The 18,794-nt window shown below is 38.4% G+C and overlaps 1 protein-coding gene across 4 annotated transcripts in view; it reads left to right on the top strand.

Moving 5' to 3' along the window:
• Positions 1 to 18,794, top strand: part of EPHA6 (EPH receptor A6) — a 543,420-nt gene that overhangs the window by 121,359 nt on the left and 403,267 nt on the right. For all 4 annotated transcript variants that reach the window (XM_075434878.1, XM_075434861.1, XM_075434886.1 and 1 more), the window contains exon 3: positions 18,121 to 18,784. In XM_075434878.1, the coding sequence (XP_075290993.1) occupies positions 18,121 to 18,784 (664 nt within the window). The remainder of the gene's footprint in view (positions 1 to 18,120; positions 18,785 to 18,794) is intronic.

Here is an 18,794-nt window from a genome sequence, read left to right as displayed (position 1 = left end):
CAACCGAATTAAGCCCACAGAAAGTGTTTCTGCACACCAGAGCTTTTAACATTACTTCATATGTGACCTGCTAAAATCTATAAACGGTATTTTGTGAACACAGGAGGAGAAAAAAGCATGGGCAAAATGCAATGGCTAAGACGAAATAAAAACTGAAGTCCTTGATTTCAAAGATGCAAAATGTGCAGTTCCTAATTCCCTTTTTTTTGCTCACTTTTCTAGTCCTGCATTCATTTAAGCTTCCCAACAGAGCCTCTGAATCACATGAGCTGACTCAAGAGCTATTGTTTTATGTACAAGAGACTATTTTTTTGTTTTTACTCTTACATTCACTACATTGACTGTCATCTTGTGATTCTACCTGTCACTTCCTACCTGCCAAAATCCCACAAAAAGGACAACTGTTTAGTTATAAGCACTCAGTACCAATGTGCTGAGGTAGTAGTGCCTGTAAGAAAGCACCCATTGTATAATAAACCTCCTTTTAAGACAGCTAGCAAGGGTCACCAGAGCGGTGGGGTCATGCTTGTCCCCAGAGGCTGACCACGGCCAGGAAGCAGCAGGAGTGGTGGGAGCTCGAGCCCAGAACCCTTGGTAGGTTGCGTTTCTGTCGGATCTGCAGGTTGTGGTTAAGGGGCGGCTTTTGGTGCTGGTGGTATTTGCACCTGCACAGAGTCTGTTGTGGGAGGTTTTAGTTGTGCTCGACAACCTCAACATCAGCGGATGGAGCAGGGGCTATGCCCGCAGGTGCATCCCCAGGAAAAGCAGCTCGTTACTGGGCCCATTGTGCACGTTATCAATGCACGTGGTGAAGCTTCTGTGGAAACTGGCAGGGAAGTAAGTGCATTTTCTGGTAGGGGTGGGGAGTCAGAATGCTATGCAGAAAAATTACCAAGTCCTGCTGTCTGATTTATCACAGAATTATGCCATTTTGATTATGATTTGTCCTAATTTGTCCACAATCATAAGATATGTATGTGTATTTATACTGTATATGTCTATACTGTATGTATAAATAGTCATCTTATATAACATTGACTTAATAAAACATTCACTATAAAGAAAACAGTGTGTAGTTAGCACTCCAGATGTTCAGTGCTAAAAAGAGATACAGGTGCCTAGTTCATGCACACTGATAACAGGATGTGAAAAAGAAAGGGAGAGTGAGCTCTAAGCGGCTCACTCTGGGCTTTCTTGATAGCTTGGCAGCAAAGATAGTGTGCAGAGTTTATGCCCCAAGCTGCTTTTGCTGCACCACTCTCTCCTTTTTCTGAGTTGTGCTGTTACAGTTTACTGTAAATCATATTGCTGAGATCATGAAAAATAACTTTTCTGCAATAGGAATGTCCTCAAAAAGGAGCGGCCAATATTTTAAAAGTTGTTTGACTTGTGGAGCACCCCGACGCAGCAATTGTTTCAGCCTGAGACAACTGAACCGCAATGAACTGCAGTGTAGCAGGAGGAGCAGGCGGTGTTACCCACTGCTTGTGTGTATGGCAGGGGGAGGAACATAATCTGAAAATGTTGGGCACAAGCAACTCCACTGCACTAGCAATATGTTGTTAAACAACACTTTGAAGCTGTCTCCAAGGAGGATCTTCAAAACGTAACTCTGAGGAAATGTAAGTAGTGGGAGGTGGAGATGGTAGTCGCTCGGAATAAGAGATAACGCTTGGCAAGTGTGGAGTAGCTGTAAACTGTGAGTCCCTGGCCCTAAGCTTCTGGTCAGTCTTGGCACCTCTTAGCAAGATGTCTGTTATCTTGCTGTATTTGGACCACGGTTGTTTAATACCTTCTGCTTGTTGTTATTTGCTTTTTTTAGCTTGAAATAAAAGGCCTGGCCATAAGTCAAAACAAAACTCTCTTTTGTATGACTGTGTAGACACTAGGAAGCAAGGAAGGGGCAAGTGGAAGCCAAGACAGATATGCATTTATGGTCCTCTGTCTCTCTAGGGCTGGCAAATATGATAGAGCTGTGTTTATAGGCGGTGCTGACAAGCAATCTGTAGTGTATTTGGGAAAAGTGGAGCCAAAAGAGAGATTGCTATCAAGTGTTAAAAAGTCAGTGTTACTGACACACTATATGAAGGAATTAAGACATAGAGAAGACCTGCTAACTCTGAATAGCTCTTGAGTTGATAGAGAAATTTTACAGCACTTCCTAGACACAAGGTGAACTTTCTGTAGAGTAGCATGGTTTTCTTCTTGGTGGAAAAATGTTTGGGTAAGAGTTATAGTTCAGTCTTTGTAGTAAATAGTTTATCCCTATCAGGTAGAGGCTGCTTAAAGGGACTTTCATCTGAAAGTTTTTAGCATTTTTTTCTTTTCCTTCCTAATCCTGGGTCCACATGCCTCTTTTGCATATACAAAGGTTATGTAGGAATACACATGCAGGGTAAAGGATTAGGAAATCTGTGAAGTTACAGTGAGTATTTGTGTCAAGTTTTAAATAAATGTCCTCCATTTAAAGTTGGATATAGAAATCCTATTTCATGGGAAAAATGTTAATTTTATCTATGAACAAAAAGATGCTACTTTTGAGGAGTTTTTAATTCATTCATATATATTTATTGTGTTTTTGCCACCTTGAGTCTTCGGTATAATTTTGTTTTTTCTATTTCCATGCCAAAAGTGTTACATCCAGCCTTCCAGTTCATTCTGTGCCTGTCTTCCGTTTTGGTTAATCAGGTACTGGTTTTGTGTTTACAATGTTAAGATCAAGTTCTCTAGCTGTGCCCGGAACAATGAGCAATACAGCAACTCAACAGAGCATAAAAAAAGTGAATACTGACAACTGTGTTACTCTTTCCTCTCACATCAATTTCACATGTTGTCCCAAAAATTTTATCTGATGTTTCTCATCTACAGCAACTATAAAAGGTGAACTTCACAGTACCTAGCTTACCTGATCTGACTAATCAGCTAATTAGCCTTTCTGAAAAGCAGCCTGTTTATTTTCAGAAACCAATATTTAATACTGGAACTGAAATGAAAGTGTAGGTTGTTAGTAAGTGCTGTTCTTTACTTTGTTATACATATTTTATTGCTTTCTTGTTGTTGGAGGCAAAGATTAATGAAACCTTTATAAAGTTGGATAGAAATGAGGAGGGAAGTATATTAAACTACCCCAGCTTGCTGCACACTAATTGCTGTGTCAGATCTCAGTAGAAAACAGATGTACACACAAAAGTGTGCTTATTTATTTTAACATACCTGCTTCAGGAAAGAACTCTGGAAATTTGAGAAGGGATTGCAGGTGAATATTCTACATGAATAAATTTACAAAAATATTTTTCCTTTTAACTATCCTCCATCTCATGTTTCAGGGGAATAGGAAGAATCAGGGAGAGGACTTACTTTGTGTTTTGGGGGCAGTGGAGGATGGGGAAGAGCTTGAATTCAGCACACTGTGCCATGAGGAAGTACTTATTTTTGCAGGCCTGTAATTTCAACAAAAGTGATTATGAGACTATGATTAGCAGATGATATATCTCAATGGTTTTTTTGTACCTATACTTCATGTGTAAGCTTTTCAAATCTGATAAATATGGGCAGAAATCCCGAGATAGGTGTTCGGATGAGAATCAAAAGAGCTTTGTATTGAAAATAGGGTACAGAAAAAAATGTGCAATTTAGGTGGCTATACATAAGATACACAGTGTAGCAAAAATAGTCTATTTTTATGTGAAGTTAATAGAAACAGTCCATTTCAATTAGTCATACATGATCATTGTCTGTCTACTCTCATCTACATGGTTGTGACTGATGAAGGGGAGAAAAATGTGATGAAGGAGTGTGAAGGAATGATAGACTGATCTCTCATGTCTGCAGTGATATGGTTCTGTGCTACCTCCTCTGCGTTGTCTTCATTCTCAGGTAGTCTCAGTCCCTCGCTCTTTTACATGAGGAGGCTTGGATTGTGCGGCTTCTTCCTTTCTCAGAGGCTCCGATTTTTCTCTCCAGAATAATCAGGATTTGTAGGGAGGTGGTGTGTTCGCAGGTCTCATCCCAAATACAGAAAGGTCAACGAGTCAGGAAATTTTGAAGTTTTCAAGGTCACGTCTGTAAGAAGGGAGAAATGTTGCTTGTGATTTCTTTTTCATTCTGTTACTATGAAGGAATTGTAGAACTCAGCTTTCCAATTTGATCATAGGCTGATAAGTAAATTTTTAAGGAACTGGGAGCATTGTGTTTCTCCATGGTTATTATTCTGCAATAATAAAAAGTAGACAATAATGTATGAATGTCAGAAAGCTACTGAACAATTATGATATGTTCAATCATTTGATGATGAGAGTTTATATACTCAACATTGTGATAGGTACTTTGCCTCTACAAAAATGGTAGGTAGTCCTACAGTTTTAGACAGTCAAATGCTTTTCTTAATGATGAGACAGGCTTACATTCTGAAATCCTCTATTTAAATGTGCTATCAAGAGCCAGACTTTTGGAAACTTCCTGAAGACCATCTTTTGGGCTAACTACCATGCTAGGACAGTAGTCGCATCACATACTGCAGTGCAGATAAAGTCATTGCTGTGGTCCTTAGGACAATTAATTCCTTGTGTAAAAGAGGAACAGGAAGATAAAAACTGAACATGAAGCTGTCTTTTCCTCTCTTTCCCTAGACTTTCATTTCTTGTGGAACCTCTTGATTCTACAGGATGGAATTTCTTTTCGTAACTCTCAAATCTGATTTGTACTGCTTTCTTCCTTCTGGCCCCATGAATACTCCAACATTTACATTCTAGAAAACTGGAAGTTCCGTTAAAAGCATAATTTAACTAACAAAAAACCCATACAAAATACTTGTGTTTCATAGCAAAAATATAGCTCAGTCTACAGAAAAGAAGTTAAAGGTTTTTAGTAATATTCTATAAAGATTGTCTGCTTTTGGTGTGCATTCTTTCAATGATATTAATCTAACTTTTATGAAAGGCTTTTTCAATATTTCTTAATGAGACCAGATAGTCATGGAACTATTTTAAATAAATGACATGCAAAGACCTTTCTGGATGTAGAAGTTCTACATAAAAATCTATATTTTGCTAGTGTCCTTCATCAAACAAACCCTGTGAAGACATGCCAAAAAATCTGAAGATCTGCGTATGTCTCATCATAGGAAGTTAGTAATTAAAGTAATACCTTCTAGCTGTTTTCTAATTTGGGTGAACTTAATGAGATTGAAAACCTACATAAGATGATAAGCCTGGCCTCCTCTGCCAAATATGCAGACGTGAACAAAATAGTGCTCACTATGTACCCATGTGATTCAAAGTTGTGCATGCAACACAAAGAATAGAGAATCTGCTTTACACAGAGTTTATTAATAAAGCTATATGAAACATTATTCTGGCTACCAAAGTAAACCAAGATAGAGTAAAATTAAATTTTCTCTTTTAATGTCATTAGCTTTGCCAGAAATTGATTTAGAAAGTATCTTTTTTTTTATCTAGTTGAAAATATGAGTAATGGCAGGGGGGAGGCTGAAAGAGGACATGAATTATTCATTATCATAGTTCATATCTTTTCTTATTCAGACATGCCTGAAGAATGCAGCACAATGTAGAAAAGAGGAGGTGTCTGGGAGGTTGCTTTGATGATACTGTATTCAACTCTAGTGAACAGAGTGTTTTCAATACTAGCTTCTATGTACTATAGTATAATTAAGAGCTTGATGCTTCCTCCATTTGTGTGCTCAGAAATGGGAGGAAAGGAAGGAGCACCGGGGGAAGTGTAGCAGGTTGTTTCCTTCCAGTACATTTTAACGAGTATGATTGAGCCTGGGCTCCCTCAGGAGACAGTACTACTTTACAAGCTCTCAGTAAATAAGCAATTACGTGGGCAGCATGAACAAACTCATTTGCTGGAAAACATTGGTTGTTGTTTTCTTTTGCTTTCTCTTGCCCTTTTGTTTTTATCTGTTCCTGCTTTGCAGTTCAGGGACTATATGCATAAGGTTGATATGGGTAGCATTTTATTAAAAAGAAAAAAAAATAAGGCAGACTTCCAGTTCTTATGTCTTTATTTCTATACACATTTTGGACACTTTGTTAAAGGTGTTTCCAATCTGTAATGGAAGTTACTCTGCAGAATTTTTATGCACCACTCGGATTCAAACTAGAAAATTAATAAAGTTGTAATGCATGTAGCTAGAACATGCAAATAATTTTAGGAACTTATATGCAAATAAACTGAGCGGCTACTTACATTATTCAGCCTGCTCCACTTCCAATAATTGGTTCTTCTGTTCACCCCTCAGATTTGATTTCCAGAGCTTTTGGGGTCAGTTAAATGGCAGGATATGATGCCATTGCTTCTGGCTTTCACTTGATTATATCAACATGATCCCTTGCAAGCCAAGAAATAAAAGTTTTTACCTTTAATAATTCTCATAGCTCCAATCTTGGTTTTCCCCCTTCTGATACTCTGATTGCTCAGAAGGGATAAGTAGTTTGGAAATAAAATTGTCATGAATCATATTATTGGTACATAGCGATAACACTTGTTAGGATGATGGTGAAAGCCATGAGGTAAGTAATGGAAGGTGCAAGTCTTTACTTGTTCGTCAGCAGTTTGGGAGCAGGTATTTCAGCCAGATATGTGGTGTGGGAGCAGGCTCCATTTCCCCTGGTAGCACAGCAGTTGGAGAGGAATTTTTGTTTTGAAGGAGCCCATTAGTAATGTGCTAAAAGGAGTATTGTTGTGCTGCAGTAAAGTTTTGAAGTGTCATCGCTTCAGTTCATGTGGATATGTGTAGTATCAGATAAAGGCATCTGCACTGATATAGCAAGCTCCTCGTTACTGTAACTTGCAGCACATGCTGGTAAAATCAGTGATCTGACACTTAACCTTCCCTCTCATTAGCTTTAGTTTTGCTTCTTTAGTTTTATGTCTTAGTTTGAATTAATGTGTTAGTGTTTGTAAAGCACTCCAAAGCTGAAAAGCCTTATATAGCTGCTTTGTATAATTATTATTTTTAATTGTTTCCATTTGGTATAGTTTCAATTAAAAACACTAACTGACTAGTACTAATTCAGTATGAACCAGAAATGGCAGGATATTTGTTTTTTCTCTCCTTCTTAAACACTGGAGACTTTCGGTAAGGATCGAGGAGAGATGGGAAGAAGCAATGGATAGATATTCTTATGGGTTTTACTTCATCCATATTAACCCCATTGACTGCTTGCTAATTGCAGTAATTTAAATATGCCAATACCCACATAAAAATAGACTCTGAGATCCAGTGCTTTTCAGTGGGAAAACCTGGAGCTCGGAGAGGTATTTATATGGTTTCTGCCATTACTGGTACTGAAATACTTTTTCTCCAAGTGATTAGTCAGGAAATGAAAATGGGAAACTCTGAGTCATAGCCTGCTTTCTGGGTGCAGATAGCCAGGACTGCTGTTTTGATGTGATTCTGTGGTATTTGCTTAAAGCCCTGCTTCTTGGGGTGGTAAAGACAAAAGAAGATCTTCCCGCTGCTGAAGGGGAATTTCAAATACCAGAATTGAAAACTCAAGAGCCTGTAAAGCAAGTAAAAGGGAACTAATATTTGGAACTTTGTGCATCTAAGTCAGATTTGTGACTTGATGCAATGCACAATTTTTGAAGGGGTTAACTGGTAAGAGCCGTCATTTGACTGATAGTACTGCATGCATTCAATGATAAAACAGACAAGGTCGGCTCTCAGACCGAGGGCTGAGAATATCTTCTACCAAGTGTCTCTCCCTGCCCTGATGTTATTCTGGCTTCTCAGCAGACCAAACCAATTTGCAGAGTTGAGGTGTGTAGGAAGTGGGGGTACGGCAGGAGGGCAGTCTGTGGACCAGCTCCAGTACCACGAGGCTTGCTGGGTCAGAATCGGTGCAGTATGGACATGGCTGCATGGAGCTGGTCACAGACAGCTGAGGGAGATTAACAGGTGACCTCTGAATTTGTAGAAATTTCTGAACTAGAAATGTAGAGACTGCTCATGGTTTTTCTGTGAAAGTCCCTCCAGACTATGTTTTTCTACGTTTCCAAATATCTCTGGACATACAAACATTTACTGTAACATTATCTCTGCTATTTTGGAGATCCAGCAAATCCCTCCAGGCCACACAGCTGACGTGGGCAGCTATTGTGCATCATTACCAGTGTACCCAGTACGGCAGCATTACCGAAATACCCAGCACAGTGGCTTCACTGAGCAGTATTATAACATTCCTGCTGCAGTTACTCTGGTCGTACTAGGTGCTGGGAGGGTCAGAACCAGCATTGCTCCAGCTCCGTATATTCAGGAAATAAAGCAACACAGCAGGAAAGACGTTTTCTGCTATTAAACAGCTAATATATGTTGGAGCCTGACTGAACTATACCCACAGTCTGATTTATTTTTTAGTTGCTTTTTCTTTTGCAGTCCTTGTTTTTCTTACTCTAATTAAAGAAAGTATAAGAATTTACACGTAAGTATGTTAAGTCATGATATCTCTTACTTACTAATGGGTGGCAAAACTTGTGTCTTACATACACACATCAGTTATTCTACAACAGACCCATGCATTTCATCGTTGCTGTTTAGAGCTATTGCATTCTGCATGTATTAGTTAATCCCGTAAGTCACATTCAGCCAAGTGAGGACTGCTAGACTCTTGTTCTCGTTAGCCTGCCAGCATCAGCGTTATTCAGTGTTTTGTCTTAGCAGAGGGCCTCTGCAGCTGCTGGCAGCCTCTCTGCTAATTGTAGCACACGACTCTTCTGGTCAGTGAGATCCAGGTCTGTTCTAGTAACAGACACCTGTAAACCACCATGTTATATATTATTATTAATTTCCTCTGGAAAACAGAGGTCAGCAAGCTGTGGCATGCAGGCAGTCGTTGAAGGGCATGCAGCAGGGTTGAGTGCTATTAGCTCTAAGAGCTATAGTATGTGGAAAAGGTGTAGACTTTCTGCTCTCACTTCCCATTCAATTCTGAATACATCGGGAGTGATGCATTACATAGGGATAAGATGCCCCTGGAAAGGTGATCAGCAGCACTTTTCACCGCTGAATTGTGGCATCTCTCACCACCTGCTGAGGTTTTACTATTGTGTCTCATTTAAAAGAAAATTACAGTCTGGCACACTATCCTTGCAGATCCTTGATGCAAGTCATTGAGTCTTTCATAGTCCATAACACATTCAGGGAAACAATGGTCTTGTTCCGGAGTACTGAAGAGAATGGCATTTTATATGTTAGTGGTTGGCTTCAGTTATATATCAGTTTGTTATAAACAGCCTTCATGTGTACACATATATCTGTGAATTCTTTTTTTGTTTTTCTTTCCACCCTTCTGTGTATCCCTCTTCTGAATGTCCTTTACCTTCAGATGGTCTAGAATGGAAGAAAAGGTGTATTATTATTTCTGGGTCCTGCTTTATACTTTCTCTGCCATTTCCAGACAGCAGAAACAATATTATTCCATGAGCAACTTTTTTATTGGTGCATTATGATACTGCTGTCTAGATTCTGGTCAGTCAAATGGATTGAGTGTCTCACTAGTTTGAGCCCTACATCAGATTAGATATTTTGAAATGTAAACATGTTTCTTGGCATCTTGACCTTTTCTAGTATATGCATAAAGGTGAATATCCAGCACGTGTGACTCCCTTTTCTGGAAGAGCCACAATGTGCTCTACAAAGCTAGAGGAGCAGTGTCCTATTTTGCCTTCTGATCCCAAAGTCCTACGCTGGCTAATCCACAAGTAGGAGTTACTTGTTTTGTGTATCTGAAGTTAGTCTCACTTGGGTTCCAGGGCTCAGCACCCAAATCTGGCCAGATACTAGCCTTACTTGCCTGAAAAAAACATTCATATGAAGCAGAACAGTTTCTAGAGCAGAGGAAAGTTGGATCATCTGGAACAGCTCGTCCTCCTGGTTGTTCCATATTCAGCACTTCGTGTAAATAACAGAAAAGCATCTCGCTGTTTTAGATTTTCAATTTTGAGTTCATTAACAGCTTTCTGAGTCATCCTGGCCACTTCAGCCGTAGAGCAGCTGTTCCACAGCTGAAGACCTATTAACACTTGCGTTTGGAGAACACAACAGGCTAAATAGTCTGCCACTTTCTTTCCTGTATTCTCTTGTTTGTATTTCCCTAGTTATTCTTTCATTTTTTTAAAATTCTGATGTTGTTCTTCCCTTTTAATTACATTTACTTCAACAGATTTTACGAGGGATTTACCATCAACTGTCATAGTCTGTGCCTACATGCTGCTGTCTATGTAGAAAACAGATGTCACGTTTTCCTCTAAACTTGTGTTGCAATTGTAGTTATAGTTCTATAGAGCTAATCTAATGCATGCGATATATTTATATACATTCTCTAAGTAACATTAAATCAGCTTGGATTAAATGTAAGATTGTAAGTAGTTGAACTACTGTTTTATTTTGCTAGCTATGCCAACTTGTACTTGCTAGGAGATACATGAATAGCTGTGGAGTTTTCTCTGTCCTATTTTTTTTTTCTTTTAAATAGGCACATTTCATAAGTTCAGTATTACCACTTGTCTTATTGTGCTTTGGAGATCTAAGTATCTATTTTCACATACAGAGTTGTAGATCTTGAAAAAAGGTGGAGGCAAAGCAAAAGGAGTTAAAGGGGAAAATATTAACTTAATACCTTTAATCTACAGTAATTCTGTAGTTATTTTTAATATCATTTAATCTTTCTGTTTTCAGTGTAATGTTTTAAATGCCATCTGCGTGTTAAAATGTTAATTCTCTAAGCACGTTGAGAAAAGGGTTTTTTTCTGCAATTCTGTTGTGTAGCTAGTTTTTCTTAAATGTCACTACAGCAGCTAGATGTTTAAATCTGCATTTGCAGATGGCAGGCAGCAACTGTGCATGCCAAGTGTAGATCCTTCACTATTGTTTCTTAGCTTAGACCTTTCTGATCTCATTTCTATGGAGATCACCTCACTGGAGATAGTATAAGGGAATTTAAAAAACTTTTAAAACTCTCTTTATTTTTACCATTCAGCTTGTTTCCATGGAAATGGATCTAAAAGATTGTCAGTAGCTAACAGTTGAAAGTGAGAATTCACTTGTATATTTCAGCAGATGACTTTCGGCTCAGAATTGTGAATACTGATGACCACAATGAGTAATAAACTGTTTGATAAAAATGAAAAAACAGAACAACCCATTAAAATATTAGAAAAAAATACTATTTGCTTTCTTTTTATTCTCATTGGATGTAATAAATTAATAAAAATGGAAATGCTTACTTAACTGTTTTTGGATATATGAGTTGCATGGACACACTTGTAACTTTCTCCAGACTGTTTGGGATTTTTTTGTTTTTTTGGTTTATACCAGCAGTTATGTATAACAAACATAGTCCACCGCTTTTATTGTTAGGGATCCGACCTGTTGCCAGTGGACATCTGTGGGCAATGAGGGGTACACATCAGAGAATTGTATCAGTACAAACTCAATGATTTTTCGAACACCAGCATGAACCTTACATATTTTGTTCCTTGATTTAGAAAGGAAATCTTCCTTCTGTTGCCAGATAGGTAATAAGACTTACTACTGTTGAGGACTTGCCTTCATAGATGTGTTTTCCGAGGCAGTAGTCAAATGCACAGTGGCTGAAGTCAACAGATTTTGCTCCCCAATCACCTATCTCGTGTTCTTCTTAGGTACTACTTTTTCCTTCAGTTCTGCTGCATGGAAAGCCAGTACTTAACCCATACATGTTTTGCTCAGCAGCAAAATATTTGTGTAGAATATTTAATCCAGGGGTCCTGTTGTGTACTTCATATGTAAATGTATTGCACGGTGAGTCTGCCACAACTATTCCTTAAACTGCTGAGGAAGGACCTGGGCCTATACTGTGTCCCTATGTTTTCCTTTAAATGAAGTAAAATGTCAATAAAAAGAATCTTGAGCTGTGCAAGATGCTAAGACTGCCATCCTAGATTACAAAACTGCTGCTGGGATCAGTGCCTGAGTAACTGTTATCTGAGATTAAGAACCTACTGTTACTTCGTCAATCACTGTGACAACTTTTGTGTCTTTCACTACATGTGAAATTATCATAGAATCATAGAATGGATTGTGTTGGAGGGGCCCTTTAAAGGTCATCTAGTCCAAGACCCCTGCAGTGAGCAGGGATATCTTCAACTAGATCAGGTTGCTCAGAGCCCGGTCCAACCTGACTATGCATGCTTCCAGGGAGGGGGAACCTACCACCTCTCTCAGAATCCTGTTCCAGTGTCACCACCCTCATCATGAGGGTTATCTCAAGTTCTCTAGATATCAGCTTATTATGAAATAGACATTTTCAACTGCTTGATATAACTACCCCTATTAATTGGAAAAGCTTCTTACAGTGAAGTCTGACATACCGATAAAATACTGTAATGAATTCTTCAAGTGCAAATAGGGCTGCTGCTAACCAGTGAGAAACTGCTTGCCCTGTCTCTAAGCAGGTGGCACAACGGAGATTGCCAGTGTGGAAAAAGAGAGGCTCAGAGTGACATGGTGGAGAAGAGCCAGCAGCGCAGGTCTTCACTGGGAGAAAGATGCACTGGTGCTGGTGTATGGCAGTGCCATGACTGCTCTCTGCTGCCCCTGGGCAGCGCTGGAGAGTGGCAGTCAAAGAGGAGCCATGGGGTTGGTGTGGGAACATCCAACACTACAGTGCAGCCACAGAAGGCTTGGAGATGATAACAGGGTGAGCTAATGCCCTCTCAGTCCTTTCCGTTCTTTGTTCTCCGTATAAATCCAGTGTTATGCATGGCTAGTACTGGGCAAATCATGCCCCTCATCAGTGTAACATCTCTTTTCTTTAAGCATCCCGACCTGACCTCAGTAAGTCCTAGTTTAACAGGCTGACCATGGTTTAAAGATAATAGTCAGGATTTGGAACTTGTTGAAATAACTCTGGTGTCTTCAGGAAAGTTGACTGCTTCCATCAGGCTGAAACTGGTCCACTGTCCTTACTTTTCCATGGAACGGTATCACTAAGACATTTTCTTATCAGACAGTAACGTGTTTAAAATATGTGAAATGCAATCTCTCTTTTTGTAATGTTCGTACAGCCTTTGGTGATACAACCTATTGAATTCTAATAAATAGCTCCTGTTGATTTAGTAAGTCTATAGTGTTTGGTTTAAAGTAAGAATAACAAAAAAGTGGGGAACACTGAAAACAGATTTCAATATCATATGTAGCTAGTACAACATTGAAATTAGGTAATTTGCTCTTATACTGTTCTCTCTACAGCGGTTAAATATTAGTGAAGTTCTAAAATGAAACAGAAAGGTTGTAAAGTAGCTTGTAGAGATACAAAAACAGCTGAGATTTTATCTAACTGAAATCTCAGTGTGGTTTGTGACTTAATCTCATATTCTGTGCTTGAATGTGACAAGTAATCTTAAAGTCTTCTCTCTCCCAATCTTTAAATTCCATAGTCTTCTATTTTAGTGACACTTATTCCTTCCTCCTTTGTGCCACATGTGAAAGTAAAATGTAACCTCTTACGCTGCTGTTGATCACAATGTTAAAATAGAGTTTTTAAGTCTTTCTTCAAAAGTGTATTTGACGTTTCTTCTTCATAAGTCCTGGAACTTGGTTGTAGGAATTGGATATATGCTGCTGCTGCTTCCATCAACATTATCAGAGACTTGTCTCATTTGAAATAAATCTAATAAAAAATTTTGAAAGTAATGCAGTGTGTTGGGATGCCAAGCGGCTCAGTTCGAAGGAAGTCTGAACTGTCAGCTTGTCTAGACCAGACAGCTTCTGCCAGCTTTTGTGCATGCCATGATAAATATTCTGACGGGAGTACCACTTTCTCTTGCAAACATCACTAATAAGATATTTCTGTTTGATTGCTTTTAAGATGTAAGCGAAGAATAGTTTTGCACAACTAAAATATTTATAAATACTTTTCATTTGATTGGGAGCTGTAATATGAAATACACCCAAAAGCAAACTAGTGTGTATTTGATAAATTGTCTGCCTTTTTGTTGTCTGCATTAAATTAACTATTGTTTACTATTTCCTGGCTGTTTTTATCACAAGAAAAATTCAATGCTTATATAAAATTAAAAGCAGATTGTATTTCACCCAGGAAGAATGCGTCGTCATCGGAGACTATCACAGACTGAATTCTGTCAGACTTCTCAGCAAATTACATTGACATTTTGGGGTGATGGAATTCACCTCATTTGCACTCAATATCCAGGACTAGTAATTACGAACACATGCCAGCAACCTCACAGTTGTATTGATATGTATACCTTATACAGTACGTCTCGGTACAATGGCTAGGTTAAAACATTAGATGTTAACTTTTTTGGAAAATATTTTATTTGTGTGGTGATTAGACTACTACTTTTATTAAATATTTTTGCAAATGCCTTTTAAATGTTTTTATTGCCCAGTGCATGAATTCTTATAAATGGCGAGTTGTCAGCAGGTTATCTGGGAGCACAATGGAAAGGCACAGGCATGAAGCATGCAAGGTCTGCTTTGAATGAAGCACTGTCCATGTTTGATCAATCCATTTTGTTTTATTCTTTTAAACCACTTACTGAAGTGCTGGGCCCCGACTTTCCTACAGAAGTAATAGATTTATATGATTAACTACATGGTTAGCAGCAAACTTCAGGGCTTTAATTTCAATGTTCAAATCAAGATACTGATTCAAAGTGAACAAATAAATATTTCTGAAGAGAGTCTCATGGTAGGGGGAGGATATGTCAGATTTTTTTTTTCTGGGTATCTTTAAGAGGCAGTACTATGTTGAGGGTTTTTTGCTTTAACCTAGTTTATTCCAGTTCTGAAGAGTGCTCTGTATTTTATAAAAACTGTATTGTCATCCACTTACTACTTTTTTATTCTCGGTTTGGTGTGGTGGCTATTTTTTGGTTGGTTGGTTTTTTGTTTTGGGTTTTTTGTAGGTTTGGGTTTTTTTGAGACCTCTCTGGAGCATTACAGCACACCTCCTTTTAATGTTGTTTGATACACAACTAAATGCAGAGAACCTTTTTTGCTTCTGATTTTGGTTGGGTTTTTTTTCTAAATCTACATGGTGAGTATATTTGTGTATAACACAAATTTCTGTTACTTACAGTATGTGTTTTATATGTGAAAGAAAAAGGTGATGTGTCCTTCTCTTACGTAACAGATATGGTAGGCAGAATAGAGATCAGCGGCCGAGAGTCTTACCTACTTTATTTTCAAAGTACTACTTTTGGTGAGGTTTTAAGGCTTGGAGCTATGGATTTTAACTAGTTATATTTAAAATTAAAAAATAATTTAAATTATTTTCTTTAATCCTTCATGGCTGTGGAATTTTGAATCAGTTCAAGCTGTGTGGGTTCATGCTTGGCAAAAGGGAAGAGGCCTGACCCACCAGAGCGTGGAAGTCCCCTTTTCCTTTCCCAAAGCTAAGATCTACTTGGGGTATTCTATTGCTTGCTACAGGATAAACTTTAATCATAGTTCAAACCAATCTGGGGGCAATGGCACGAGAAGCCATGTGCTAATTTCATCATGTAATTTGGGCCAAATCTGAATTTTTTTTGGTCTTGCCATGAATGCTGAGGTAGCAGCTTTGCCCTTTCTGAATGCCTACCAAAGTCACAGAGGCCAAAAGCCCTTGGCCACATAAGAATCTCTTAAGAGTCAGCAGATTGTTTGCAAAGTATTCGCCTTTGTCTGGTTATCATGTAAGGAGCATATTTTGTGATTCTTGGGATAGGGCCTTCAGGCTAGGTTATCACTCTTGCTGCGATAGGAAGAATTTCCAAAAGTGATGGCCTGTAGAGGCCTTGATTTACCCTATTTTTCTGCATAGCTCCCAGGTGCACACTGCAGTGACCAGGAATCCCAGTCCTCTGGTCACATCTGGCAGCAGTTGGAATTCCTTTTTCCTTCTGAATTCCAGCCAGCCACCATTTAGAATCAAAGTTTTCAGGCTAATTGAGCCACAGGTTGGTTGGTTTTTGTATTTGGTTTGGAGTTTTTTTCCCGCTTCTGCTTCTTCCACTATGACAGATCAGTTTACTCCTAAAGAAGTGAACTTTTTTCTTCCATATTGTGTGTTCCGTGTTTTTTTTTTGTGTTGGGGGTGTGTGTGTGTGCATATGGGGGGGGGTGGTAGGTTTTTTTTTTTGTTGAGAAGGGTGTGTTTGGTGGGTTTTTTTGGTTTGGGGGTTTTTTGTACATAACGATTGTGTGAAAGTTCTTGAAGATATGCATGTTTCTCCCACTTCTACATTGTGACATTATTTGTTTTTAAATCTCAAAGCAAAGGCAGCTAGTGTTCTACATGTTCACATGGGCCTTAAGAGTCATCTGATGTCTGGGAATTTTTCTGAAAATGAGGACCTAACTCTTAAGTAATATCTTCCTTTTTCACAGAAAAAGATGAATGATGTCTTTCTTTCTACAGTGTTTCTAAAAGGTGATATATATATATATAAACTTTTTATTGCTTAAAAATAGTAAACTGAACATGTGCTTCCCACATTTTCTCAATCCAGTAGGCCAGAGGCCAACCATACCTTCTTTGAAATACTGAAGTAAGTAGGCACTCTGAATATTCAGCTGCTCAGGTAGATAAAATGCATCTTTAGGAATGTAACTTTAATTTTAAAAATATTGATACTGTGTGTATTAGTGGGGTTGATCTATCATGGGGCTAATGGAATTTAAATTTATGTTTGAATGGTGATGTATAAGGTCCATGTCTTGTTTGTGTACTCATAATTGCATATTGTGCATAATTTGAACGTGTACTTTGGCATGTTATGTGTGTACACCTGTATGTAATAATGTAAAATTTTAAAATGCCATACAGTGGGTTTAACCAAAGTAACGGCAAAGTTTGAGAAAGTTGGTTGCTTTCTCAATTTTAAGCCTACATATCTCCTTTCCAGGCAAATACTTTTAACTAAGTATGTGTTCCTAATAAATCTATTCAAAGTATACATTATTCATGTTCATGCTTTAGCATATTTTGGTGTTTCATAGCGTCAAAACAGTGTAGTCTGGCATTTTGAGTGATATTTATGAACATTTTTTTTGGCTTATTTAAAATACCAGTTTACATCTAGAATGCCATAAAGAGGACAGCACATATAAAAGGCCGCACTAAAACTTCTGATGGGACACAATATTTTTGGATACAGAACTATAATTAGTTCTGTGTTTTCAGAAGAAAACATCTACATCTAATGCTGTATTAATGTTAGGAGTGCTTAGTGTAATGTTGACTCAATTTTATTGAAGCTATTTTGGGGAGATTTGTAATTCTTTGAATAGCAGATTATGTAATAAATTACGCAATGGTAAATCTTTCATATGTAGTTTATGGATAATTTTCAAATATTCATGTTTTTGAGAGCCTGTCTGCGGGATTTTCCACCAGAATTTGAGAACAGTTTATTAAAGTTAATGTAACATAAAATTGGGGCAGTGGGGGATGGGGAGAATTCCTCCTTCACCTCCAAACTATAAGGAAGAGAATTTATAAATTCAACAAAAATCGCATGCCGCCTTATTTTTATTTTGTGTAAAAGAGGAAATAAGTGTAATACAGACCCTATGAAACCAGAAATGTAACATCTTTGTATATACAGTTGTATGTTTCTAGGGTGATTGCATAAACCAGGACATCCTACACCAAGCACCTCAGACCCACCAAGCCAGAGCGGCTGCATTCCAGCTGCTGACTGCTGCAGGTACCTGGCGAGTGCCCTGTGCCTGAGCTATGGCAATTGCTTGGAGGACTGCCAGAGGGCCAGCCCACCAGCATACCAAACTGGACTGTTACAGCATTTTTTGAGCATAGATGATTGAATGACTTGCCCAGGAATGTTCTTTCATCTACTAAGCCACACTGATTTTTAACTTTTTTTTTAATTAATGGAAATTTATCATAGAGTTTTTGAAAAGTGTTGTACCCTTTTGTAGTTGGTATCTGCTTCTAACTACTCTCTTTCTGCTAAATTTTAAGTAAAAAATTATTTTTAATTGAGCCATAGGTTCACATATATGTATGCCTGTATACATGGCCTCTCCGTATATACATAATATATCTTTTTCTTAGTTTTCAAACAATTCTGTTTTCTTTCCAGTGGGATGCCATAACTGAAATGGATGAACACAATCGTCCCATTCATACTTACCAGGTATGTAATGTGATGGAACCAAACCAAAACAACTGGCTTCGAACAAACTGGATCTCCCGTGATGCTGCACAGAAAATTTATGTGGAAATGAAGTTTACCCTGAGGGACTGCAACAGTATTCCATGGGTACTGGGAACCTGCAAGGAAACTTTCAATCTCTACTACATGGAGTCAGATGAGTCTCATGGAGTAAAATTCAAGCCTAACCAGTACACAAAAATTGATACTATTGCAGCTGATGAGAGCTTTACCCAGATGGACTTGGGCGACCGCATTCTTAAACTCAACACAGAAGTTCGTGAGGTTGGGCCAATAAACAAGAAAGGATTTTATCTTTCTTTTCAGGACATTGGAGCATGCATTGCTTTGGTCTCAGTCCGTGTTTATTACAAAAAGTGCCCTTTCACGGTCCGTAATTTGGCTATGTTTCCTGATACTATTCCAAGGGTTGATTCTTCCTCTTTGGTGGAAGTACGGGGCTCCTGTGTGAAGAGCGCTGAGGAACGTGATACTCCAAAATTGTATTGTGGAGCAGATGGGGATTGGCTTGTACCTCTTGGACGATGCATCTGCAGTGTAGGGTATGAAGAAGTGGATGGCTCCTGCCATGGTAAGAAAAC

This window comes from Opisthocomus hoazin, chromosome 1 (genome assembly GCF_030867145.1).
Source record: "Opisthocomus hoazin isolate bOpiHoa1 chromosome 1, bOpiHoa1.hap1, whole genome shotgun sequence".
Taxonomy (NCBI): domain Eukaryota; kingdom Metazoa; phylum Chordata; class Aves; order Opisthocomiformes; family Opisthocomidae; genus Opisthocomus; species Opisthocomus hoazin.
This window is presented reverse-complemented; position numbering and strand designations above follow the sequence as displayed.